Source organism: Larimichthys crocea, chromosome IX, assembly GCF_000972845.2.
Source record: "Larimichthys crocea isolate SSNF chromosome IX, L_crocea_2.0, whole genome shotgun sequence".
Lineage (NCBI taxonomy): Eukaryota > Metazoa > Chordata > Actinopteri > Sciaenidae > Larimichthys > Larimichthys crocea.
The window spans coordinates 12,955,070-12,980,509 of NC_040019.1; the positions used below are offsets into that span (position 1 = coordinate 12,955,070).

The 25,440-nt window shown below is 46.4% G+C and overlaps 2 protein-coding genes across 2 annotated transcripts in view; one reads left to right on the top strand and one right to left on the bottom strand.

Annotated features, from left to right (window-relative positions):
* adamts6 (ADAM metallopeptidase with thrombospondin type 1 motif, 6) overlaps nucleotides 1–7,789 on the top strand; it is a 64,407-nt gene extending 56,618 nt beyond the window's left edge. Inside the window, exons 24-25 of the mRNA XM_019278628.2 lie at nucleotides 1,950–2,106; nucleotides 3,803–7,789. Of these exons, the coding sequence (XP_019134173.1) occupies nucleotides 1,950–2,106; nucleotides 3,803–3,912 (267 nt within the window). The 3' untranslated portion in view covers nucleotides 3,913–7,789. The remainder of the gene's footprint in view (nucleotides 1–1,949; nucleotides 2,107–3,802) is intronic.
* Nucleotides 7,790–19,364: 11,575 nt separating this feature from the next.
* cwc27 (CWC27 spliceosome associated cyclophilin) overlaps nucleotides 19,365–25,440 on the bottom strand; it is a 30,128-nt gene continuing 24,052 nt past the window's right edge. The window contains exon 14 of the mRNA XM_010746782.3: nucleotides 19,365–19,851. Coding sequence (XP_010745084.2) covers nucleotides 19,689–19,851 — 163 coding nt within the window. The 3' untranslated portion in view covers nucleotides 19,365–19,688. The remainder of the gene's footprint in view (nucleotides 19,852–25,440) is intronic.

The window sequence follows — 25,440 nt, forward strand, 5'->3', positions numbered from 1 at the left end:
TGCGTCTTTGTTCCGCGGTCAAGGCGAGTCCAGCGAAGAGACTCATGTCTCATTAAGTTCCTGCTTCTTTCTCCTCCAGCATGAAGCCAGTATGGACCATATGCTAAAGGCATCTCTGGGTTGCTTTTTTTATTAGAACCCATCAACATTTAAGACTCCAGTGTTTTGGAGATATCCTTGTAAATAAATCGGCTGCAGTACTGGGAGCGATTAAATATTCTTTTGGTTATGGCGAAGGAAAAATGGAACCGGACGTCGACTCAGTGAGAAGAATGAACGAGCAGATCACAGGAAGTCGACTGTACTACAAAACATTTAAAAAAGCTGTTTCTGTCTTTATACAAAGATAAGAAAAAGATTTAATAAAAGTTGAAGCAACACAAACTGCAGTTCCTCAAATGTCCACTTGAGGCTGGCTCCAGAAGTGAGTCAGTCTCCATAAGTCCCCATGTCCAAATGTCCAACTTCACAGCAGAAATAAACATGTTTACAGCCTGGTACAAAAAACAGTTTTGGTCTCTGTAGCTAATTTCCCCGTTCATGACAACTGTACTGAGGGTGAATTTATATACAACTCACCTGTTCACATTATATTAAGGCTTAAAGTTATGCAGGATTAAGAGCGTGGACACTTTGATTGACAGGTGGGTGTCTGCTTCATTCAGCCCGTCTCAGGTCCGATGATGATCCACGTCTTTATTTTTTAGATTACACGTAGCGCCACAGATTTTGAGCTTCATGGGTGCCGTCATGCATTCTTCATACTGTCCATGGTTTAAACCAGTGATAAATAAAAGTTACAGGAAGGCAAACTGAAGCGAACAAAACAAAATAAAGCTATAAAACCTCTGAGGCTGGTCTAGAAGCAGCATCAGGCCCAAGCTGAGGTCCAGAAAACCAAGAAGTGAACTCAGCTTATAAAACCTTCTCTACGTGTGAAAGGAAGGAACTTCTGGATGAGTTATCGACGGGATAATTTAAACCATTCGGCCTCGACTTGAGCTGGACGACATCGGCTCACTTGTGCTGTGATAAGAAGAACACGGCGTTGCTTCACATAACAATGAATGAATGATCTGTTAGTGAGCGTTCATGACGCTGGCGGCGGACCCTGTCTTACTCTCTCAGCACACGCTGCCCCGGCGTTCAGTACATGCAGTGTCTGCCTCATGCGTCATTAGATCATCTTCTGGAGTTGCAGCTGTATTAGTTTATTTATGTTTGTGTATAACAATGAGCCGGAGGCTGGAGGAGACGGATTCTGGCAGGAGCATGACTCGGCCTTGTAACTTCTTTATTTGGACGTGGCTGAGGGTTTAAAACTGTGAGGTGTGCCAGCCGCAGGGCCAAATGTAGGAGAGGGGAGGGCGAGGTGAACTGGAGCCAGCCTCGTGGACCTGCAGGTGAGATGTTTTCTATATGAAAACTCGTCCTGCTGCAGTCTTATAAAGTGATTCTTTCCATCCTGAAGACATAAACAATGTCGGTCCAATCAGTCGGCTGCAGGTTTTTCTGCCAGCTGCACTTTAATCGGCGCGGCCGCGCTGTATAGTTTCATCTGAGACGATTCGTCTCCGTCGTGGCCGTGCACGCCGCTCGCCGTCGCTCGGCTCGGTCTGAAAAGAATTAGAGTGGAATTCCTCTGGAGAGAAACAAGAAGCAATTTTCTGTCTGTCTGTTTCTTTTTCTCTCCTCACACACACACACACACACACACACACACACACACACACACTTCACTTTTTTTATTTTGCTGCAGAGAAAAACTTGAACAGTCGACCCGGCTGAGACAAAAGAAGAAGGCGACTCGTCTGATGATTGGTTGATTGGATGAAGTCGGGGATTACCCAGAGTGGCGTGCCTGAGGCCTCGCAGGGGTCACGCAGAGACAAAAGATGATCTGGGTTTCTCGACTCTTGTAACTCTTGTATTTTTTTTTTCTCTGTCAGTGTTCGGCCCAGTGCGGCATGGGGCAGCAGATGAGGACGGTGCAGTGTCTGTCCTACACCGGGCAGCCGTCTAACGAGTGCGCAGAGTCCCTCCGACCCACCACCATGCAGCAGTGCGAGAGCAAGTGCAACCTCACCCCCATCTCCAATGGCGACGGTAAGATGACGACACACACACACACACACACACACACATCTGAGTCTGCCATCACGCTTTAATAGCGCTGGCTCGACGAGTTGTCTGCTTGCAGTTTTCATCACGCTCTCGAGGAAGAAGAAGAAAATGTGCGGTCGGCAGGCGGACGCAGGTTTCTATTTAAATCCTTCAGAACGCAAAGGCAGATGTTCACGTGAGCGCCTCGTTATAAAACGTCTCTATCTTCATCTCCTGCTCTGCGATGACCTAAACACGCCGGGATGACACACTCTTCCACACTCTGCCAGCTGCATTAATCTTTCCAGCGAGGTTGGCCCGTGGTCAAAGCCAAACAGCCTCAGCCCTCCATATACACTTACATATGATGGATGGCTGTTCAGATGCATCGAGAAGGGCCTTTCGATTAGCCTCAGTGGAAAACGTGAGCCGCGTTTACAGGCTGGCTAATGGGATTAGCTGTAGGCTAATTGTTCCTTTACGGACAGCAGTGAGGCAACGTCTCGTTTCATTTGGCTCCGCGGAGGCCGGGGCCGAAGCCTAATAAGGGAAGACACTCTGATCGTGATAAGGCATTTAGAGCACTGGCTGTCCGGCATCCAGCAAGCGGTTTCAGTGTGTGTGTGTGTGTGTGTGTGTGTGTGTGTGTGTGTGTGTGTGTGTGTGTGTGTGTGGCAGATAGCCCAGTTAGCGAACGAGGCCAGGATCTGTCTCAGTCTCGGGCCTCTGCGTCCAAGTATAGTTGCACAGAGAGTTTTCCTCTGCTGAAGCCTGAAGGGAGATGCACCAGTCTGAATTATTAATAACTCAGATGTTTGAGGTGGTTTGCAAACACTTAGCCGCCGCGGCGAAGGTGTTTTCAGACTCATTAAACACATCTGGAGGATAAAAACTGTTAATCTGTTGCAGCTTTTCGACCTGTTTCCTGAAGCCGGCAGCAGAAATCACGTTTGTTCTCGCTCGTTTAGCAAAACACAAAAAGATGTCACAGTGTTAGAGGCGAATAAGCTGCAGGTTCATCATTTTTAATCGGTTAATCCATTCATCCATTTTACTCCACTTATCCAGGTACGGGTCGAGTTAATTGAAATTAATTATGTCATTAGGAATTTTCTACAGCTGCTCGTCGTCCAATCCAAACACAGCGTCCTGATGTCTGATGTAGTCAGCATCAGCATCGCCGCCCGTTCTCTTCACACTCAGAATAAAACCGGAGCTTAGAAGAAGGTTCTGTTAAGACCTGCAGAAGAACACTGAGTGTTTTTTTTTTTTTTAAAGATGATATTTTTGGCCTTTTATGATAGGACAGCTGAAGATAGACAGGAAGCAGGGGGCAGAGACACGCAGTAAATTAGCCGTCCGATGCGGGATTCGAACCGAGGCCAGCTGCAGCGAGGACTATAGCCTCCACACACGGGGCGGTCGGTAGCGTAGTGGGTTAAGCGGTTGTTTAACATCCTTCTTGCCTTTTCAAATATGGACAGATGTTTTTCAGCACTGTGACTTGAACGTAGCGGCAGATCGCGTCTCCGTCACGTTGCAGCCGCAGCGCCGTTCTTCAAACCCAGGAGCAGACTTCGTTAACGTCGACTGGGACGGTCGCGGTGCACGTCGCGTTCATGCCTGGTGGTAAAGGTTACGCGCTACACGTTTTCATTACAAACGTATCATCGCTCTTCTTTCTTCTTCCTCTCTGCAGAATGCAAAGATGTAAACAAAGTGGCGTACTGCCCGCTGGTGCTGAAGTTCAAGTTCTGCAGTCGGGCGTACTTCAGACAGATGTGCTGCAAGACCTGCCAGGGCCACTGACACTGAGAGCGAGACGACGCGAAGAAGAAGAAGAAGAAGAAGAAGGACGACAAGAGAGAGAAAGAAAGGCGAGAAAGATGGAGGGAGGCTGACGCGGCACTGAAAGGGAGAGAAGAAGAAAAACAGGGCGGACTGGAAAATGAAAAGAACCCTCTGGACCAGCTGAAGACAGACGGAGAAGAAGAAGAAGAAGAAGTAGTTCCCTGTTGATCACCTCCTGCCCTCCATCGTGGTGGAATCCAAACCACTGCTCAGCCCACGGCGCTGACACAAACTGTTTGTTTCTTTTACATGTTCACTTCTGTGAAGTGGAACTCGGAAGATTATTTGTTGGTGATGTTATTTTTATTATAATAATAATTATTAATATCATTGTTAGTCTTCCTTCGTGTTTGTTGTTCTATGAATCCAAAGTGCTGGACACATCACCCCGCGGAGGACGTTCACCCCGGAGACGGACAGACGGCGGGGGAGGACGAGAGATGACGTGGGGGGAGGGAGGGGAGTGGAAAGTGTGGGACGCCCGACTTTTCTTTGGGACGACTGTGACGGTGCTATTGGCAGGCAGACTTTTGGCTTCGGTGCACTTTTTTTTTTTTTTTTTTCCCGTGTAAATACTTTTTGCCAATTTACCGCTCAAACATACGACAGAGAGAAAAAAAACAAAACATCGGTGTACTGTATATTTATTGTACAATTCCAAGCAGAGCTGAGATGTCCTGATGTCCTCTGATCATGTTTGTGTCAGATAGGAAGCCTACTGTCATGGAAGGGAATGTAATGTGATTGACTTCATGTTCGATGTCTCTGTGCTGGAATGAAAATATTACATACTGTAACATACGTTAAACCCTTATATACTGTAAGGATCTGTATATTATATATGATGTTAATCCAGGACCAGAAAATACCACGTGGTTATAGGAGGATCTTTAATTTCTTTCCCCGGGGACGGGTGCCTTAGTTCCTAACACTCAAATTAAAGTTCACCCAGTCGTTAGTCCAAAAATAGCATGAAGATATAAAGTATGTCAGACTGTGCCTGGGCCGCATGAAACACTGTTACCAAGACTGGCCTTTACTTACTAACCATCCCGTCGGAGGAGCTTTCAGTTCACGATTGAAGGATTCATTTTGAAGGAGCATATCCTATGAAGCAGCTTGTTCATCGGAATCACAGTGCGGCCACTATTTCTTACTTTTTAAAGCCGGGTGAACGTTTGATCGAACGTTTGATCGAACATTTGAACGAACGTTTGATCGAACGTTTGATCGAACGTTTGATCGAACGTTTGATCGCGTTTATTTTTAAATTTCAGCAGCGAGCGAAGCGTCGATCGGAGCTAAAGGAACGGTTTGACGTTACGGACGGAAAGGTGCTGATTTCTGTAAACGCTGAGATTCACAGCAGTCACTCTCATGTGTTATTATGACGGGGGGTTAGGGTTAGCCTAGCTTAGCATAAAGACTGGAAACGGAGGGAAACAGCTAGCCTGGTTCCCTCCAATTAGTCAGAAAAAACATGGAAATTAGGATTTACGTTCGATGATTCAAATCATTTTGTTCAGTCGTTTGTTTTAGTACATTGAGAACTGTCTTCAGTTCAGTTTGTTTCGTTTGTTGGTTCAAGCTCGATAAGATTACCAGCTGAGTAACGTGTTGGTGGTCCGGAGCCAACAACTACTGACCCGGTCAGTGACGATGATGATTTAGTAGATTCAGTTTGAAGATTCAGTGTTAAAGATTCGAAAACAAGAGTTGGAGTCTGTCTTGGGGTCTTGATTGGTACAGCGTTCATTCCTTACGTTTCCTGAGAAAGCCTCCATAGGCTTCACACGTGAGCTGATGTTCTGTTGGCTTCAGATGTTTTTGATGCTCAAACGAGTTTTTTGATGAACGCAAAAGTTGCAATCAATCAGGCTGCTTCGCCAAAATCACTTCACGGTCCAGGTCTTACTCCTGAAGGCTCCGTCTGGCCAGTTTTAAACTCCTGGTTCAAAGTAACAAGATAAAATAAGTTGGCTAGGTGTTTCCCTCTGTTTCCAGTCTTTACGCTAAGCTACGCTAACCCTAACCCCCCGCCTCCTGGCTGTAGTTTGTACAGTGTTCATGTAAGAAAGTCAGTAAGCGAATTTCCAGTGCTGGATTTGCTGCCAGACCACGTATCCAGGCTTCAGACACCCCCTCCAGATAAAGTTACCCCCTCATCCTCTTTCCTCTCATCACCTTTGTCCCTCGGCGTAAAAACAGAAGAACAGCCAGCTCCATGGTGCTTCCCGTCTTTTATTTGATGTTTTTCTTATTTCCATGAAGTACTGTGTTTACCTCTCCTCTTCCTCCCTGCTCTGCTCCGAGGGGTTACGGCCTTCCCAGGCTGAACTGGTGCTATCAAGTGAGTGCTTCCATTCAAGCCTCTCCGGTTCTGGTTAAATAGTGAGGCTGGATCCAAACAATATGAAATAATATCCTTGTCAATATCTCTGTTGGTAAATGCTGGTCATGTTCTTGTTTTGTTTGTATCTGTTTATACCTCACACTGGGATTTTTTTTTTTTTTCATTGTTAACCGTGTATTGTGTTTGTGCTACCAACAAAATGGACACTCACCGAGTCGTAACTGATCCCTTTACTTCGGGGAACGTTTCCGCCGGTGTTCGGGGAGGTTTGTGAAAGGGAACACCGGAGTCTGAAACGTCTCCGTCACACTTGTTAATGGAGGTACGTTTGGAGAAATCTGATGTAGGAGTGTGCAAGAATCTCATCGAAGCTGTTAAAACAACTAATTTCTAATTTTTTAATTTTTTTTTGCTGCTGCTGCTACATTTTTGTGGCCACCTTCAGTATGACAAACGTCGAGCAGATTCTTTTTATTATCGGTTAAAACCAAAACCTTGAACGAGGCCGGGTCGCGGGGGGGACGGTGGATGAAAGTGAATTCAAACCGCTTTGGACTTAAACTCATCTGCTGTTTGTTCGTGGCGACGCGGAGCCTCCGGGACGACGACGACGACAACAACAACAACAAAAAGAAGAAGTGAAATCAATCAAACTGGTACTCATTGCTGTGAACTTGGATGTTTGAATGTCACATTGCTTATACCTGTACCTTAAGTGCAAGAAAAATGAGAAGCATCATGTGATTATTTGCTTATATTTTATATTCAGTATTAATGTTGGTACACTGTTACTAATTTTTTTTTTTTTTTCAAATGTAAATTATGCTAATTTATTGCGTTGTCTCACTTTATTTCACTGCATGAAAACTGATAGCATAGGGGGAACAGAATGCAGTGATACAGCCCTTCACCAGCCCTTTTTTTTATTTTTAAAAAGTAGATACAATAAAAAGAGCAGCTTTTAAAGAGACTCTGTGTCGCTGGATTCATTTCGCCGCTTGTCAAAACACATGAAAACACGTCCGGGCGACATTTCTCCGCCGTGTACACGGTGATCCCTGTGAGAGCTTCGAGCGTGCAGCCATGTGTTGCAGTGCCAGGCTGGATGCTCCGTTCTCAGGCTTTCAGAGATATATACTCTTGTCCTTTCACTCAACTCTTGGAAAGCACCCACGGCATGAGAAAAAAAGCTAATGGCATCACACCAGGATACCCGTTACCGCCGCTGAACACATCCATTCATTCGCTGCCTCAGTTTAGGGTGACCGAATCGGAGAAGGAGGGCAGCGTTTGTGTAAAAAAAAAAAAAAAAAGCTTTTGTCCTTATCCACCTAACTCCGACACGCCGGCTGCATCATCATCATCCGAGGCTCAAACATAATAAACGTCAGCGTCCCGAGCTGTGTGCCTCTCAGCTCTGTTGCCATAGCGTTGGTATGGCACTCTCCTTCCTCTCGTCCTGGCCTCAAGTGTCTGGATTCGCTCTTTGGGAGCTGTGAGGTTTCCACTCTCCTTGGTAATTAATTCCAAATAAACAGTAACTAGCCCACTTGGCTGGGAAACGCTGCCGTCTCCTTCTAATCCACAGTGTCCAATTACAGAGGGAGACAGATGGCCTGTTTGGTCTAATGTAACCAGTTTAGAATACCTGTATGTCTGGCCCAGCTTCTGTCTCCCGCGCTGGCCCGTCTGCAGGGGTCTGTGATTACATTAGTCTTAACCTGCAGAGCTGAGGGCGACAAGAGGGGTGGGGGTAAAAAGAGAGAGGAAGGTGACGGAGTTCAGGCCGAGAGATTCTGGATCTGCAGATGACCCGACAGCCCCGAGGAGGCTCCTTCACACGATCATGATAGCTCATCGTAGATTAAACTCACAAACTGAAGGTTTCTCTGGAGAAACGTAAGCTGCTCGCTGGATACGGTGCACGGCCTCCAGATGATGAGGCAATGAAAGGAAGACTGAGCTCAAGACGACACTTTATTGGTATTTATCTTTGAACTGCCAAGTGTTTTGTTGGTTTCAGCGCTGTCGGTCTGCTCACATCAGAAAGTGGTACAGAAAAATGGATCTGCAAGTTTGGTTCTAGAAGACGGGGTGACTACGCTGCAGGGACTAGTTGGTGAATTGTTACTAACTAACTTGTTAGTCGGCTGTCTATGTGTGCACATATGTCGGAGATAACTGATCGTATATTATACAACAAGTAGGTCCAACCGAGCAGTCTGATTGGTCAAGTAGACCAGGAGTCTTCAACCCTTTTCAGCCCAAGGACAAGAGACAAATAGGGACCCCGCACATGTAATTCATTTTTAAAACCCTGGCCTAAAGTAACTTTTATTTTAATCAACTTTTATTTCACCCCTTTAACCTGGTTTATGAGCCTGTATGTGTTTATGATTGATAAAAAAGTTGTGCGTCTTTGGACGTGTCCACTGATTCATTCCATTGGACTGCACATACCTCCATTTGTTTGTGGTTTCTTAATGATCTGCACCGTCACATTCAACATTATTTTTATGAAAACTGTCGGACCCCCTGCAGCACCTCTGCAGACCCCCTGGGGGGGTCACAGACCCCTGGTTGAGACCCCTGAACTAGACGTTTAGAATGTGCTCAAATCAGCATGACAGCACACCTGACTCATCACTAAAAAATATTACTCAGCAAATATGTATAAGTCCACTGGAAGTACTTTAATAAAGTGAATTTACAACTTCAGCTTTCTTTGATCAGTATTCTGTTATGGAGTGTTAGACCGCCTCGTTAACACAGGTGTGTGCCTCGTTAACACAGGTGTGTGCCTCGTTAACACAGGTGTGTGCCTCGTTAACACAGGTGTGCAGCAGTCAGAGATCAAACAGTGACAGAGAAAATGTTTGTGCAGACTAAAGGTGGACTAATGTGGACTGATGTGGACTGAAGAGGAATAAAAACATGTTGCTCGTTTGGATCACTTCCATCTTTGTTCAACACATTTGGACTTTTGGACTTTACGACGCTGTGGAGCTCCTGAAGTGTTTGGACCGTCCTCTGTCAGCTGTGCAGGTGAGTCAGGCTGATACAAAGTAAATGTGAAGTTATGTTAGATCAGAGTCACTACAAGGCTGAGCTTACAGAGCAGTTCAGAGTTTGTATGTGTGGATTTATTCAGTTTGGGAAACTCCACGATACTGAGGCTCGGGCTACTTGCTGGAGTTGTAAACTGTGTTCCATCACATACAGGAGTCTGCTGCTGTGACTGTTTTCCAGGTGTTAGTCAGACCCCGTGTGTCTCCATAGAGACAGAGCAAAGAAATGTTTGAGAGCAAATTTCCCCAAAACGTGAAAATGTTTGATTCTATATTTTTATTTAAGTTGCTAATTGTTGTATAATCTCAATATTACACAGGAGAGTGTGCGTTAATGTCATTATTGGCATGAAGCACACCCTCAAGTGTAATATTGCTGAATTAAACGTACAGAAGGTTTCTCCTGAGAAACATAAGAGGTCTCCAGATGATGAGTTCAAGACAACACGCTGTCTTTGTTTGTCTTGGTTACATCACAAAGTCGTACAGTGAAGTTAATCTGCAGACCTGTGCTAAATGTTGGTTACTCTCTGATTCAGCTCTGCTCTTCTGTTTCTGGTCATTTCTATAAAAATCTATAAAAAAAAGAGTCGAGATCCCAAATTCCAGTTTTCTTGAAGTAGCTTTACAATCCGTACACACGGCACAGTCTGTTCATCGACATGTTCAAAACTCCCCAAAAGAACTCGTGACACATTCTGGTGGAAATAATACAAGTTTATACAGAATGTAAAACTTAAGTGTAGTGTATGGATCCAATGGTCAAACAGATGGATGATGCAAACAGAGAGAGAGTCGTGATGTTATATATTTATAGATCATCACTTTAACTTTTTTAGACTTCCTGCACAGTGAGGCTGTGTCAGCATGTCTGTTTACTACAACGTGAAGACTAGAGAAAAGTTCTGTTTAACTCTTCTTCCAGTCTGTGACTTTATTAGTGGAGGGGTAATATTAATATTAGTCTCCCTGACCTGTTTCAACAAGTGACGAGGTGATTTCCATCGGGTAGCTGCTTATAATAAGAGGTGTGGAGAGGACGAGGAACAGATTTCTCTCTTCTCCGGGATTCTGACAGTGAGAGAAGCCACTGCTGTCGCTTATCGGCAATTTAAAATATTCCTCAAGCTGCTCGACCAAACAAATCTGTGCCAGATACGGCAGCGACGAGGTGCAGAGAAACTTTCTGTAAAACGCCTTCATGCTCAAAAATAGTTTGAAGTCTCTGGTGGTTGAAACCAGCAGACCTGAGGACGGTGGACGGTGTGTGTGTTTGTATGTTTGTGTGTGTGTTTGTGTGTGTGTGTGTGTGTGTTTCTTCTCCAGCTGGGAGGTGTGAGGATTAGCGTAGCAGCAAACATAGCTTTCTAAGAGTCGATCGTTCTTAATCAAAGTTGCCGTGTCGTCGATGAGAGCTTGAAGCGTTTCGGACTCTTCCACTCTCCCATTCAAACACATTGCAGCAGCAGCAGGACGAACAGCTCCAGATGGTGTGGCTGGAGACGTTGCATGCACGGACCTGGGGGGGGTCTGACAGGCAGGAATGCCGGCCTGAGATGGGAAGGTCACAGCTCCAGCACCTGCTATCTACTGGGCTCTGTTCTGTTAAGCCCTGCTGCTCGTTCCCACAGCTGAGGCCCAGAATGAACCGTGGACGAGGATCAAAGTCCTGAAGGGCAGCGTCTGCAGAGGAGAGGAGCAGGCATCCACACATCAACCAGGAGGACGTGTTTCTTCCTTCACACCTTCAAAGACGCCGCGGCCTCTTTCAAAGCTGTTTTCTTTCAGTGTCTGGAGCTCTGCGCTGCTTATCAGAACCAAACACACTGTGCACAGATACAAGAGCCAAACAACCAGGTCCACAACACACAGCTGATATCAGTGACTAGTCCAGCAGCAGTCAGCCCAGCTCGGCCTCGGCTTCTTGCTCGCTCACTCTCTCCTTTTCTCTTCTTAGCTTCCTCCGTCAGCGTCCTCTTCACTCTCTTCTCCTCTGCCATCATGTCCATAGAAGCTGCTGAGCCTGGTTACCTCCTCTTCTTCTTCCTGTTGGTCCATAACGCCTGTTGGTACAAACACTCAGTTCGTCAGCTTGGCGGTGAGCTCAGAGCGACGGGTACCCGTCGAACTGAGCTAACAGCAGCTACAGCTGTCAGCAGTTTACTTCACTGTCCATCATAAAGTCAGTCCCACATTTACTCTTGTTCCTCCGTCAGCGTCCTCTTCACTCTCTACTCCTCTGCCATTACTGTATGTCCTTAGAGGCTGTTGAGTCCAGTTATAGGCCCCGGAGTTAAGCCGGTGTCGTGCCAGAACCGGAGCTGGGCCTGTAACCGGGCTCAGCAGCCTCTGTGGACAAAATGAAAACCTCCTCGGGCTAAAGTGAGCTAACAAAAGAAATCAGTTAACTTGGTTTAAAGTTGCATATTGGACCGTGAGTGGCTTCTCTTCACTCACTTCCCCTCTGCCATTATGTCCACAGAGGCTGCTGAGCTCAGTTACATTGCTCACTCGCCCCTGGCTCCGGTTCTGGCACGACACTGGCTCCTGTAAACCTCTTCTTCTTCTTCCCGGTGGTCAAACACTCCTGTGGTACAAACACGAACACTCCCCCGGTGCTCTGAGCTCACAGTCAGGGCTAACAGACTGAGCTAACATGAGCTAACAGCAGCTAACAGACTGAGCTAACATGATCTAACAGCAGCTACAGCTGTCAGCAGTTTACTTCACTGTCCATCATAAACTCTGTAAATCACAGAGAGTTGAGGCGGAGCAGCCGGAGGACATCAGAGGGAAAACCAGAAAACATTTCCTTAGATGCTGACGCTCGTCCTGGAGGCTCGGCTGTCAGAAAATGGACAGATGATAATTTCTTTCACTCTTTGACTTCAGTTCAATCATTCGTCTTATTTCTGAACAAGTGCTCACAGATTCTGCTTTCTAGAAATGGCAAACACTCAAAGGTCTTAACCAAAACCCTTGACCTGAACCTCGGGAAATGTCAGAAACATTTTCACCGGTTCAGACAGGATCATGACAATGACTGCACAAGTGATTATTGTTTGAAAAAGTGCAAAACTTTCCCGCTCTGCTCTCCTGGACGCTGGATTTAAATCAGGTTACCCCACAGAGGATACAAAATAAGCATTGTGCCATATTTCCATGCACCAACACAAACAGACAAATCCTCAATACCCATATGGTGGATCAACAAATTCCTCCGAGGTGCAAATGTTTGTTTGAGTGCAAAGGGCACGGTCATTATTTCTCCTGCTGTCCGGTCCACAGCAGCATCAGGCATGTAACCTCAGACCCGGGTCGAGGACTTCAAAGAGGTTCAAGTGGCGAGCTCTCTGTGACCGAGCATCCAGACGCTGTTTAAAACTGACGTTAAATACTTTGCAACATTGCGCAGAAAGTTGGTATTTGTCCTGACTTCTTGTTTCCAGTTTCAGAGAGTGATCACACTGAGGTAACTATGTTCAGCTGTACTCGAGTATTTGTTCTGATTACATTACTTATGATCAAAAACTAGCGAGCCCAGCTCGGCGTCTGTCTTTCAGCCTTTTATTTCACCAAGCTCTCACCAACCACTAAAAGTCAGTCCCACATTTACTCTTGTCCGGCGGCTTCTTGCTCGCTCACTCTCTCCTTTTCTCTTCTTAGCTTCCTCCGTCAGCGTCCTCTTCGCTCTCTTCTCCTCTGCCATCATGTCCATAGAAGCTGCTGAGCCTGGTTACCTCCTCTTCTTCTTCCTGGTAGTCCATAACGCCTGTTGGTACAAACACTCAGTCCGTCAGCTTGGCGGTGAGCTCAGAGCGACGGGACTGAGCTAACAGCAGCTACAGCTGTCAGCAGTTTACTTCACTGTCCATCATAAAGTCAGTCCCACATTTACTCTTGTTCCTCCGTCAGCGTCCTCTTCACTCTCTTCTCCTCTGCCATTATGTCCGTAGAAGCTGCTGAGCCTGGTTACGTAGCTCCTGTTCTGGCACGACACCAGCTCCACTTCCCTTAAACTAATTTCCGAAAATTTCCTCTTCTCCTTCCCGGTGATCCAAAATGTAAAATGTTCAAAATAAGTTATTTACTGCTTACCAAATGAGCAGCTAACATGACCCATATTACATATTGTCCAGCTCCGGTTCTGGCACGACGCGGAGCCCAAAGTTACATAGTGTGAGAACAGACGTACGAATGAGGAGCTAAAGCTGAGCGGTATCACTGTGACTTTTAATATCTTAAAGGACGACTCCTTGAAATTAGACTTGGTTCTCTTTGGAGTACGACTGATCGATGAATCTCGAGTCAATTAATAAAATTGCTGCAGGCAGATCGTTTCGTCTGCACAGCCACTTGCACGGAGAGATTGTATTAAGGACAGCGAACACACACTGTGAGCGGGATGACTTATTCCTCCATAAAACACATTGTTACCTCGGAACATAATTACAGTTACAGTCCGGGGTACGGAGCGTGGAGGCTGTCAGACCTTCAGCGTGGCTCCACCGGACGTCCTCGGTGTCCGTGTCTTATACAAAGATTCACCTTTTCCTCGTGGACGGTGAAGGACGTGCGGAGACAGAAGCAGCATTACGATGTAACTGAACCCGAGTAATAACCATGAAGCCTCGGAGCTTCTCCTGCAGCCCCATTATCATTCGTCCTCATTAGCTCGCTGTCATTTATTAGTTGTGGGCGGTCGGAGCAGAAGAGGCTGAATCACGACATAATTCATCCCTGATGGATTTCATAATGTTCTCCAGAGCGAGGATGTCCTTAAGCAGGCCGTACGCAGAGGAGCGGCGTTCAAGAGCGCCATCCAACCCAACACACCATATTATTCAGTCTCATCCACAACCAGGCAAACGCTCTTGGCTTCCCTCCACTGGCCTAAGTGATTGGCTATCGATTCTTTATACACTTAATCCATTTACCTGCTGACAGAGGACGGCATAAGAACAAAGACACGTCTCTTTAAAGGTGACCCAGCTCCCTGCTGAACCACGACACATGGAACCGGAGGAGTCATCAGAATATTACGACGGTCCAATGTGAAATAAAAACAAAAAGAGAGACGAAGAGATCAACAACGAGGGTCTGGAAGTGAAAGAGGACGATACAAATGTAATCATGATTTATTTAAATATTAATAACTTACAGAACTTAGTCCTGCACAAGCAAAGTCAACCCCCAAACTGCAGTTCCTCTAACGTCCACTTGAGGCTGGCTCCAGAAGTGAGTCAGTCTCCATAAGTCCCCATGTCCAAATGTCCAACTTCACAGCAGAAATAAACATGTTTACAGCCTGGTACAAAAAACAGTTTTGGTCTCTGTAGCTAATTTAACTGTTCCCTTGACAACTGTACTTAACTGTAACTGTGTATGTAACCAAAGCTCAGACGTGATTGGTCCACACTAATCGGACTACAAACAGAACGCTTACCTTCAGATTGTTCGTTCGGTTTATCGATCGTATTAGCGCCGTCGTAGATTTCCCACAATTCTTCCTCTAATCTGTTATTGTGAGGATGAAGCAGGCTATTATGAACGTCCTGTTGTCTATAATTAGTTTAATGCCACTTTTATCTTTTAACTCAGCCCAATCTTTTGACTTAATACAGGGCTGATGAATGTGCACAGAGGACTTTAAATAAATGCAGTGACACAGCAGATTACGAGCCGGAGCTTCTTCTTCTTCGTGCAGGAACGACGTGACCGAGGACAGTTCAGTTCGTCTGCTGTGCATCTGAACCCACGAGCCCGCCGGATGTGACCGAGTGGAAAGTTTCTGCACAGCGGAACAAAAACTGTCACGTTACTTTGTCTAATCGTTCCAACATGCAGCGCAGATGTTAGATTACAGATGTGTGACACTTTAATCATGAGATAACTGGGACATTTAGTCAGTGAGGGGAAATCTTTATTTTCTATGAGATCGTTCAAGGGTTGTACCTGCACACATTCATGCTCCCCTGAGGATGAACCGCAGCTTTGTTGATGCACCTTTCATCTCGTTCCAAAATGAAATGTGCTAATTAGTGACTCTCCACAGTGACTCTTCAGATAATCTTCATATAACGAGGTTTAAGGCCGGAGCTAAGACGAATCGGGACCATAAAACATCTGTGACGTCACCGAGCAGTCCACCTCCAGATTACAGTGGTCCCTCGTTTATCGCGGGGGATACGTTCTAAAAAATAACCCGCAATAAACGAAATCCGCAAAGTAGGTTTTAGCTCCCTTAGCCAATCAGGACGCAGAACACAATGCGCGGTCATACTGTACAGTACGCTGTAAAAAAAAGCAAAATTACACTAAAAAAATCCACGAAACAGCGAGTCCGCGAAAAGTGAACTGTGTTATAGCGAGGGACGACTAATCTAAAAATCACCAAAGACGTGGATCATCAGGCCAAATGTCAAATGACACCTTTGTGGTCAAACAAGCCACCTCAAAGCGTCCACGCTCTTAATCCTGCATAACTTTAAGCCTTAATATAATGTGAACAGGTGAGTTGTATATAAATTCACCCTCAGTACAGTTGTCATGAACGGGGAAATTAGCTACAGAGACCAAAACTGTTTTTTGTACCAGGCTGTAAACATGTTTATTTCTGCTGTGAAGTTGGACATTTGGACATGGGGACTTATGGAGACTGACTCACTTCTGGAGCCAGCCTCAAGTGGACGTTAGAGGAACTGCAGTTTGTCTCACCTGACTGAGGAACATTGAACTTTTCCTTTCAGTGATGGTCTAACCACCCGGCTGCGTTTCTTCTCTTTCTTTAAATATTTGGCACGCCGTCCCGCTCAGGTCACCACTGGAGCGTTCAGAGCTTGTAAAGAGGAACTGTTTAAACCCAAGACTTTACCTCACTGTGGTGGTAAACGATCTGCCACCGCCATGTGTGTGACCAGGAGCTGCATTTGGCAGCACTCTCTCTTTTTTTTTTTTTACTGCACTTCTGGGATTATGCTTAAATTTTCATATGGAACAGGAAGGAGAGTTAATGTTACATTATGAGGCCGGCTCGGCCCGAGCTGCCGCTAAATCTAAAACAGGTGATCTGAACTTGACTCTGGTGCTTTCTGGGTCCAGGTCAGGTTGAAATGCTGAAAATATTTCTGTTCTGTGAAGATGCACAAAGCGCTCGGAGAAATTTGACGTTTCCTGACGCATCAACGAGACGATTTATGTTTGACGAGAAGGACAAGACGAGTGTCGTTCCTCTCCAGCACCGCCAGGAGAATACTTAACATCCACCCCCGGTGTCACCGTGCCCAGCCCGGGGCAGGAAATACCACTCTGTGCTGCTGGTCACATGACCGTCAGGGATGAGATGGAATGGTAACAGCATTATCATGCGACTCTACAACCACTATCTCCCTCTGCCCTTTGTGGGGCAGGGCTAAAAATAGCCAGATCATCCTCTGCATGTCTCATCTTTCCCTCTTCTTGTTAGACGCTTGCACAAAAATCAGATTTCCGTTGCACGCCTGCAGGTTTTTAGTGGTGACCCACTTGTTTGACCTCCCCTGAACCGTGTCCATCACACCCCGGGGTGTGAAGAGGAGGAAGAAGAAGAAGAGAGCTCCTTGCAGGAAAAGATATTGATGAGCTCGTGAGATCAAACACAGAGCGGTGTGGACAGGCGCTGCAGGTTTTTCACGGTTAACGGTCGGTCAGTCGCAAGACGTCCAAGGACGGACGGAGACAGGTCTGTGCTGCAGGTGTCCTCCGTGTGAAGCAGTGAAATAGTTGAGGTGTGTCTTAGTGTCAGATCAGCTGAGTTTAGAGAGAGAGAGATCCACAGCAACAATAATATAAGTTATAATAACATCAATATTATTGGCAAATGAAGGATGAAGTCACACAAAGCAGACGCTGTCTGACTTTTGTTGCTCTGATGTTTGTGGATCAGAGTTAAGGCGACTCGGACACACCTTGGAAATGACATGTCGGTGCAGAGAGAGGAGAAGAAGAAGAAAGCGAGGCAGAGAGACGTTCACAATAACATATTCATTCCTCCACGTGTTGCCAAACATGAGGTCCAAAGCAAGGCCGTGAAATTTCCAACACCACAGCAATTGGACAGGACCGATCGGGGAATGAACGCTATTTCTCTGAAACTGAACACACAGAAGGAAACTACAGTTTAAACAATAAATTTAGTCCAGGACTACGACTAAGACCAAGGTTAGACTGAAAAAAACAAACCTCAGAAATACTTTTACCTCAAAGTGAAATAATACGAGCAGTCGTTATCTGACCTCCTGAATATTTCCATTTAAGGTCTCGGTGATTTATTCCACGTTGGGGGGAGATTATTAGAGAAAGTATGAAGCATGATATCGAGTCTTGGTGAGAGGCCATCGTGTGGTTTGGACTAAATCTGGACGTAGAGTCAGAGTACACGTGCAGTCATATTAATGACAGATATTCGTGGTGCCCAGAGGATGATTCCTGATGATTCTTATGTTGCTCTCGACGAGGATGGTCCGGTGGGACTTTATTTGGTTCGGTTCACTTTAGACATCGTCATGCAGTTACAACAGCTGCTCATTTGGAGGCGCTACTGCCTAAAAGGAGCAGAAAACCCGGCTCATCGATCGGCTTTCTGATCTTTGGTTCGTTGTCGTTTGGTTGTTTAGCACCAGGGTTCAGTTGCAAAGCGGACCGAGAGCCACGTTTTCAGGCTGACCAGAGTTCGGATAAGCTTTGACACCGGCCCAAACGAACCAACGGACTCTCCAAGGAAACGAAGTCTGGTCGGTTTAAAGATCTGGTCCTCCATGTGGTGCCACCAAGCGGCAACCTCTGTGTCTGTGAAGTGAAGCCAACGCCAGACAGAACTTCTTCAATCGTCCACTTGAGGCTGGCTCCAGAAGTGAGTCAGTCTCCATAAGTCCCCATGTCCAAATGTCCAACTTCACAGCAGAAATAAACATGTTTACAGCCTGGTACAAAAACAGAAATAACAGCGTCAGCACTTTTCACTTCGGTTCTTCCATATTTGGATTTCCTGATCGCGGTTTTCTGCAGGTCCGGGCTGTATTTGTCTTTTCCTGCGCCGTGATTAACAATGTCGTAAATTAATATTCTATAAAAACAACTTTTCTGGATGCGCTGTCGTCTTATTGTCACTCCTCTCGCGCTCATTTCCCTCGTTTGTTTTTTCCTCTGTGCGTCCTGTAAACCTGCGTCGTGTTAAACTGCTGGATAAATAACGCCGAGTTGTTTTGCAGTCTGATCTCAATGAGTTTTATTGCTCGCGCTGATGATTTAAGAGCTACACTGGTTGGGTGATTATGAGGAACTTTGTGTTTTAGGAAGAGAATCTTTTATTTTTTGTGGCAGATTTTATTTATAGAGTCTGGGAATAAAGTCTTATATGTAAGAATTTATGTTCCCGTCTGACAGATGTTTCACCACTGCAGCTGTATTTTTTGGTTGGACACTCGTACGTGAATGATACAATTAATAACAGCAGTTATTTATGGTGCGAAGTGATGATGATTCGCAAACGTCCAGAATCTCAATTTACTGTCTCAAATTATTGTTATTATGTCAAATATGAGTGGGTGATTTTGGACACGGCTCAGGATTTTTGACTTAATATCCACCTGTACAGTTTAATGCAGTCCAGTACAACTGCACCGTTCTTCACACGTTTGTGTTTTTAAAGCAACGTTTCAGAACTTCTCTCTCCTGAAGAGCCAGTGTCGTGCCAGAACCGGAGCTGGACAATATGTAATATATGGGTCATGTTAGCTGCTCATCTGTTAAGCAGTAAATAACTTATTTTGAACATTTTGCATTTTGGACCACCAGGAAGGAGAAGAGGATATTTTCAGAAATTAGCTGATGGGAAGTGGAGCTGGTGTCGTGCTAGAACAGGAGCTGGACAACGTAACTCAGCAGCCTCTGTGGACGTGGTGGCAGATGACTGAGGAAGCGAAGAAGAGAAAACTACAGACAAATCAAACAATCGTTTCAGACTTTATTTATTCTGTTTAAGCTCTACACGACAGGAACAGGAAAAGAACAGCGTAGAAAAGTTACACGTCATCAAATCATCGTTACTATGACAACAGTTTTAATCCTCGTGAGTCCAGGAGCAGCTGTTCTGACCCGAGAAGCCTTTCCATCACAGATTACAGGGATCGTATGCGCTCGGGTCAACATCCTCAATCCAGATGTTCGAGCCAGGAGACAAAGTTCGAAGCGGGTTTGAAGTGGACAGGCTGGATGAGCGGTTTGTCCGTCCCACATGGCTTTGGGCTGGACTCTGACCTCCGACCCTCGTGACCTCACCTCTTGGCCTTCTTCTCCTTCATGATCTTCTTGCTCTCCTCTCGCCTCCGTTTGTTGACGGGGTTGCGCGGGTCGTAGATCTCGAAGGTGTCCTCGTCGTGCACGTTGGCATCCTTGACTTTTCTGGATTGCTCGTCAAACTGCAGAACGTGGGCCATCCTAAATCAGACGGAGAGAGAGAGAGAGGTGGAGAGAGTTCAAAGAACGGCGGCAGAGGATCCACTCAATCACAACTCTGCAGAACTTTTACTGAGCGGACGGACTCTGCTTTGATTTTAATATCACAAAATGGGAAAGACATTCCTACTGTTCTGATTTCAGCTGCTGCTCATGAATATCATGTTTATTTAACCAGGAAACGTCCCATTGAGGGACGAGGGAGTCCTGGCCGAGACACAAACTAAGAACAAGACCACCACGATCCCGGTTCTGCTCAACGTTTCTTCCTCTTGCCACAGTCGCCAAGTACTTGCTTAAATTTCTGCTCCCTAAATCTCTAAGACCACGAGCCAACACCTCCAGAGTTCCTCCACCCGAATCAATCTCAGCTTTGCTTCCCAACAACAAGTCCACAGACTTGTACTCGACTACATATGTTGGAGATCTGCGGCCTTTGAGCGCGGTCGAGAAGTCATCGTGTGTCAGGTGAGTCGGCGGTTTGCCTTGAAGAAGGCAGGTACAGACGCTGCTGACGGAGGCATTCAAGGAAAATATTTGGGACCTAAAGGTCTGAGCTTTCTCAACAAGCGTCAACTCAACAAGACTCGGTTCAAAATTCGAAATTGTGAACTTTGAACTTGTCTGCGGCTTCAAACATTTAGGCCGACCCTAACGTGGATACCTCCTGCTTAACTGTTCAAACCACAGACTGTCTAAAGAATGGATGTAAGTCCGTGTGGAGGCTCTGACAAATCTGCAAAGAAGTGGATAGTCAGTGGATCTGAGGCGGGTTGAATAAAGCGATCAAAGCGTCCACGCTCTTAATCCTGCATAACTTTAAGCCTTAATATAATGTGAACAGGTGAGTTGTATATAAATTCACCCTCAGTACAGTTGTCATGAACGGGGAAATTAGCTACAGAGACCAAAACTGTTTTTTGTACCAGGCTGTAAACATGTTTATTTCTGCTGTGAAGTTGGACATTTGGACATGGGGACTTATGGAGACTGACTCACTTCTGGAGCCAGCCTCAAGTGGGCGACAAGAGGAACTGCAGTTTTTTGGCTTCACTTCAGAGACATGGAGGTTATTTTTGCGTCACGCTATTTCACCAATAAAACAAAGAAAACAGATTAAACCCCCCAAATATTTCTAATATCTTGTGTTCTGCTGTCTGTGGGAAGCCAATAATCAGCCATGTTAAGCTTTGGTCACACAGATTTTAAGCCTTGTTGGAATTTAAAGACACCGGAGCGGCCGGACAAAGTTTAAAACATGACGTTGGGTTTGGATTATTTCAGGTTTCTCTCAGTAAAAAGTGTAGGTAGAGTTTTAGGCTTCGTATTTTTGTGGTAGAAAAATCCTGAAAGAAAAGAAACAGACAGAAAGTCCTGATCCCCGGAGAACAGACGCTCATGTGTCTTTCATTTCCCCAGTCAGTTTCTCTTCCCCCAAAGACAGATTAAAGAATCAGGACATTCCTCACGGGAGATATCAGTGTCAGGCACTTCACAGATAAAACACATTTTCTCTCACTGACAGGATTTCTTCAGCTGCTGCATGAATGCTATCAGTAAATCTAAACAACAAAGCTGCAGTGACTAATCAATTGCAAGCATCCGATTTTCTTTCTGTGCCGCGCCGCAGGCTGAAAATCTGTGTCGTGGAGCCGCTCCGTCCTCCCACGTTCATGTCTGAGCGGAGCATCGGGTCTCAGAGACAAGCGCTCTGTTGTGGACAGAGGAAACGTTTTAGTCATGCTCGCAGTGTGTCCGGACACTTTGGACCAGATTGAAATCTCAACAGCTCTGCTGGATGGATTGTTTTACAGACGTTCGTGATCCCCAGAGGATGAACCCTAATGACTGCGCCACAGTGAGAGAGAAATATCATGAACTAAAAGATGGATTGGTATGAAACTGGGTAAACGCAATCGTGTTAGCGTCTTGACTCCAAGCACGGCGGGTTGAACCGACTGAATGTCAATGTTTCTTTTTAAATATCAGCCTGTGGGGGGACGTCACGGAGACCGTGTCCAGGTTTTAGACAGTCTGCGGGGACGTTGGGGAGACCACGTCCAGGTTTTAGACAGTCTGCGGGGACGTCGCGGAGACCGCGTCCAGGTTTTAGACAGTCTGCGGGGACGTCACGGAGACTACGTCCAGGTTCTAGACAGTCTGCTGGGACATCGCGGAGACCGTGTCCAGGTTTTAGACAGTCTGTGGGGACGTCACAGAGACTACGTCCAGGTTTTAGACAGTCTGCTGGGACGTCGCGGAGACTACGTCCAGGTTTTAGACAGTCTGCGGGGACGTCGCAGAGACCGCGTCCAGGTTTTAGACAGTCTGCGGGGACGTCGCAGAGACCGCGTCCAGGTTTTAGACAGTCTGCGGGGACGTCGCGGAGACCGCGTCCAGGTTTTAGACAGTCTGCGGGGACGTCGCGGAGACCGCGTCCAGATTTTAGACAGTCTGCGTTTACTGTTTCAGTTCAAGCGTTTGATATCGGCCAAAATCAAGATCATAATTTTTTTTTACTCTTTTGTTGGCTACAAAAATGTTTTAAATTTGTTGATGAGACCAGACAGGATGGATCAGAGTTACCAGACATTTTATTTTGAAAATGCACTGGATTTCCTGTGTCTGACTTCCTGTCAGGTCGAGCTGCTCTGTGCAGATTTTGACCGCGACGCTTCTGGTTCGAAACATCGAACTAGAACGGCTGCGTTCAGGACGCCCGTCTCACCGATCCAACCTTTTGACACCGCGAGGCGATCAAGAATAAAACTCCTCTGTGTGTTTCAGCTGAATATAGATTTTAAATTCTTGTTTCTTTGGGTTGTCCTCGGCGTCCGGCGCGTGGTCTGCTGTGCAGCGTGTGGTTTGTGTCTCGGGCTGCGGTAGCGTGTCGCTCTCTCTCTCCGTCGCTGTCGGTGTGCAGACTCTCTCATTTGAAACCGGCAGGAGTTGTGACAGCTCATCTAGACTGTCACGGCTGGACTCTGGCAGACTCTGCAGGACTCCTGCAGCGCGAGCGGGCCGCCTCTGATAATTTGTCTAGCAGTCTCGGTGATGACAGCCACGCCGGCCCCCGTGCGGCCTGCAGCCCCGAGAACGCCGCCGTTCGGGTTCTTATCAAAATGCTGCCGTGACGCGAGGCTACAGAAGCTTTTCCTCCGTTTATTTGTCTTTGTTGGCTCGAGCAGGGGGTGGGAGTCCAGGAGCACGGGAGGACTCTTTGCATCGAGGCTGTGTTAGCGGCGAGGCGGGGGCTGCAGAGGCAGAGTCAGGATTTGTAGACACAGACACAGATGGAATAGTTTACCTCCTCTGGCCCAGACTTGACTTCCAAAGTCTGACCTGTTGTAACCCACATTCTGTTCGCGGCGCTGCTCGAGTGGCACAGACTTCCCACTGCTGTTTTTCTAGGACTGCTATGCTGCCGCCGCCGCTGTCCCTCCCCTGCCTCGCCATACCTGGCGGGGGCGTCACAGTGAGGTGTCTGCAGCCGGGACCGGCTCCAAACGCCTTCTCTCAAATTCATTAGGGCCCCCACCTCCACCTCCTCCAACACACACAGAGACAGACTACACTTCAAGGGGGCTTCTTGAGACTAATAGCAACTACAGATTTTGTTATTCTAAATCTCTCTCACACACACACACACACACACACGGACACTTTGCTCAGATTCAAACACATGGTATTCATTTCAAACTTCCCTCACTCAGTGTAGTTAGACTTTGAGATCTTTGGTGAAAAACAGAATATGAGAGGAAAACACAGCGTCAGGGCTGATTTCCTGATGGCCAATCTGGTGGCTAGCGGGTTGAAAATCCCAACTTGACTCACACACACACACACACACACACACACACACACACACACACATTGAACTTTCACACACATTTATCAGAACCTGAAGCGAGCTCCGGATCCTTAAAAAAGGTCAGTTTCATCATTCATGGTACAAACACGGACTTTCCGCATCGACGTGTCTCGTTTCGGACGCCGCGGTTCATAATGAGCTGAGAATATTTATAATAAAAACTGTTTTGTAGAAACTGCAGTTCCTCTAACGTCCACTTGAGGCTGGCTCCAGAAGTGAGTCAGTCTCCATAAGTCCCCATGTCCAAATGTCCAACTTCACAGCAGAAATAAACATGTTTACAGCCTGGTACAAAAAACAGTTTTGGTCTCTGTAGCTAATTTCCCCGTTCATGACAACTGTACTGAGGGTGAATTTATATACAACTCACCTGTTCACATTATATTAAGGACTGAAGCTGCCAGACATTTACAGAATCAGCCACATTCTCCCCCACTGAGAGGAAACACGTCGACTAAACTGACTTTTCGTTTCGTGAACCAGCTGCCAGAGAAACTTTTTTTAATAAACGCTTCATTTTACAAACTCCTACAGCTCATCGTTCAGCGCGAGCAGATCAATGAGAATGAAACAATGTGAGCTCAGCAGAAGCCGATCCCGGTGCCAACTCGTCACGCTCCAACGGCTTCTCGAACGCTCCGACAGGACTCGGGACTCCGGTGTGTGTGTGTGTGTGTGTGTGCGCTCGCAGTGAATAGTGTCGGTGATTTAAAGCCGAGCGCGACCGCTTCCACGGCACCTATTTCATCCTGTCTGCTGCAGTATTTCTTTTCCAGAGACGTTCATACACTCGAAGTTTATCATAAAACAAAACGTCATAGAGACTCAGACTCAGACTGGAAGGAAATGACTAAAAAATTGCAGATTCAACAATAAAAGAGGCCAGAATTCACATCTCATACTCGGTTAATTAAAACAGTAGCCCTGTGTTTTATTTATCTGTGTGTTGTTACTTCATTAGTGAGCAGACGCTGTGCAGGTGCATCTTATTATAAAACTGCTGATCTACAATAAATAGCCACGTTGTTGATGAACATAATGTGAAGTGTCTTTTAGCTCTTTTTTTGGTCTCCACCTCCTCCGTATGTGTCAATGTTGTTCACCAGCTGCTCTCTCACTGTGTCTGTTTGGGGCTGAAACTGATGTCGATGTGAGTAGTAAAGTTAGTAGTTGGTAAAGTTGCGTGTTGTAAAACCAAAATGAGCTGAAAGAGGCTAAAACGCACAGCAGAGTGTTTATGTCAGGGGTCTCCAAACTACGGCCCGCGGGCCACATCCGGCCCGCCTAAACAATTGGAGTGGCCCACTTAACGATCCCAAACAATCCCTCTAAACATGGCCTGTTTTTCAAAATTGCATTTTCCTGTTATAAAATATCCACACTTAATGATCAAGCTTGGCATTCTAATTAAAATCTACCTTATTTACGAACTGTTTCATCCCCTCACACAATGGTATATTCCGACGTGACTTTGCTCGTGATCAACTTCCGCGTAGTCTGCCCGGGGGATTCAACTCGGCGGGTCAGGGGCGGCCGCACGGTGCGGGAGGATCCCCTCGTGGGACCTCTCCCCGGCGCTGGCTGGCCTCCGCGGGCGCATTTCCTCCACGGCCGCAACCGGCTCTGTGTCGGCTTGGAAAGGCTCGGGGGCGAAGGTGGCTCACGGCTCTGGCCACGAGCTTTACAGCGCCCTCCTGCCC